This window comes from Spea bombifrons, chromosome 2 (assembly GCF_027358695.1).
Source record: "Spea bombifrons isolate aSpeBom1 chromosome 2, aSpeBom1.2.pri, whole genome shotgun sequence".
Classification (NCBI taxonomy): domain Eukaryota; kingdom Metazoa; phylum Chordata; class Amphibia; order Anura; family Pelobatidae; genus Spea; species Spea bombifrons.
The window spans coordinates 136,406,513-136,408,274 of record NC_071088.1 but is presented as its reverse complement, the minus strand read 5'-3'; the positions used below and the strand labels follow the sequence as shown (position 1 = coordinate 136,408,274).

General features: G+C 39.2%; 1 protein-coding gene across 1 annotated transcript; it reads left to right on the top strand.

The window, feature by feature from the left end:
- The first annotated feature begins 479 nt into the window (after positions 1-479).
- Positions 480-1,316, top strand: LOC128473910 (vomeronasal type-2 receptor 26-like). The gene has a single exon (XM_053456132.1). It carries the CDS (start codon positions 480-482, stop codon positions 1,314-1,316), a length of 837 nt encoding a protein of 278 aa, XP_053312107.1.
- Positions 1,317-1,762: the final 446 nt, after the last annotated feature.

Sequence of the window (1,762 nt, the reverse complement as noted above, 5' to 3'; positions counted from 1 at the left end):
GCGAGATCGTCCTATATCCCCTGACTAGCCCAAGGAGATGAAAACAAATTATTGGATGTCTGTAGCTAACACTTTGCCTCCTCCACTTCTGGGGCCTTCCCTGTTCCCACATCTCCAACACAGCTGTCCAGAATTGGACACCTGAAATATTGTGGATTTAATAAAAATAGAAGTTAGTACAACTAAAAGAGACCAAAGCAAATTACTTTTAAAAATATATTTTGGATCTCATAATAAACTTCCCTTTAGGTCAAATGCACACTTGACATTGTTTTATAATTTTGGTATTTACAATTAGCTTAAAAAAATTAAAAGAAACATTTTTTTTATTATTATTATGATGCTAGATGACAGTAATTGATTAGTTTCTGTGATTTACAATATTTCTCTACCAAACAAATTTTGCAGACAGTGAAAACTGCATACAATGTCCAGAAGATCAATGGCCAAACGAGAAGAAAGACAGATGCACTCCCAAGATGATCGAGTTTCTTTCCTACAAGGATGACCTGTTGACTTTCATCTCTGCATCAGCTTCACTTCTGTTATGTTTTGTGGCTGGTCTAATACTATTAGTGTTTACTTTATTTTGGAATACACCAATAGTCAGAGCTAATAACAGGAGCCTCAGCTTCATCCTCCTGTTCTTTATCATGTTGAGCTTCCTTTGTGTGTTTCTGTTTATCGGTCGTCCGGTGGATATAACATGCATGCTCCGTCAAACTTCTTTTGGAATCATCTTCTCGGTGGCTGTATCATGTGTGCTGGCCAAGACATTAATGGTCTGTATTGCTTTTAAAGCCACCAAGCCTGGCAGTGCATGGCACAAATGGGTTGGAGTCAAGCTGCCCAATTCCACCGTCATGTTTTGCTCATCTATTCAAGTTATAATTAATATCTGTTGGTTAGCTATTTCACCCCCATTTCAGGAGCAGGATCTGTACTCTCAAAAAGGAAAAATCATCATTCAGTGTAATGAAGGTTCAGTCATTGCCTTTTACTCTGTCCTGGGTTTTATGGGGATCCTGGCAGCTGTTAGTTTTATTATAGCTTTTTTAGCCAGGTCATTACCGGACAGTTTTAATGAGGCCAAGTACATCACCTTCAGCATGCTGGTGTTCTGCAGTGTTTGGATTGCAATGATCCCGGCCTATCTGAGCACTAAAGGGAAATACTTGGTGGCTGTAGAGATTTTTGCTATATTGATGTCAAGTTTTGGACTTTTAAGCTGTATATTTTTTCCTAAATGCTACATAATTCTATTTAGATCAGAAATGAACACAAAGACATATGTGCTCAAGAATATAAATACATAGCTAGCAGCCACCTACCTATTTTTCTATAAAGTACTTGAATTATTGTTTGCATTTAGTTAGTGATTCTTAAAACAACATCTATCTTTCTTGTTTGGATCTTTAATTCAGTTATTAGAAAAGATTATAAGTTGCGTCTGGGCCCGGTGCGACCCCTTCTTCCTGTCTCCTCATACAGTTTAAAACAGTTTAGAAAAGGGCCCTTCCAACCTGGACTGCACCGATACAGGTCAGAAGGGCCCTTTCTAAACTATTTTGGATGGGCACGGGGAGACAGGAGCATATTGGGGGTCACGTGAGCAGCTAGAAGGAAAGCTGCAGGAGCGGTGAGATAAGCGGGGGCGAGAGGGACAGAGGTAGGATGTATGTATAGTGTGTGTGTGAGCATGGAATGTGTACTTCTGTATGTGAACATGGATGTGTAATTGTGTTAGTGTGTGTATAAGCAT

Bases quoted from the DNA above. Each gene is read 5' to 3' on its own strand.
- LOC128473910 (XM_053456132.1), top strand. From the start codon at position 480: ATGATCGAGTTTCTTTCCTACAAGGATGACCTGTTGACTTTCATCTCT.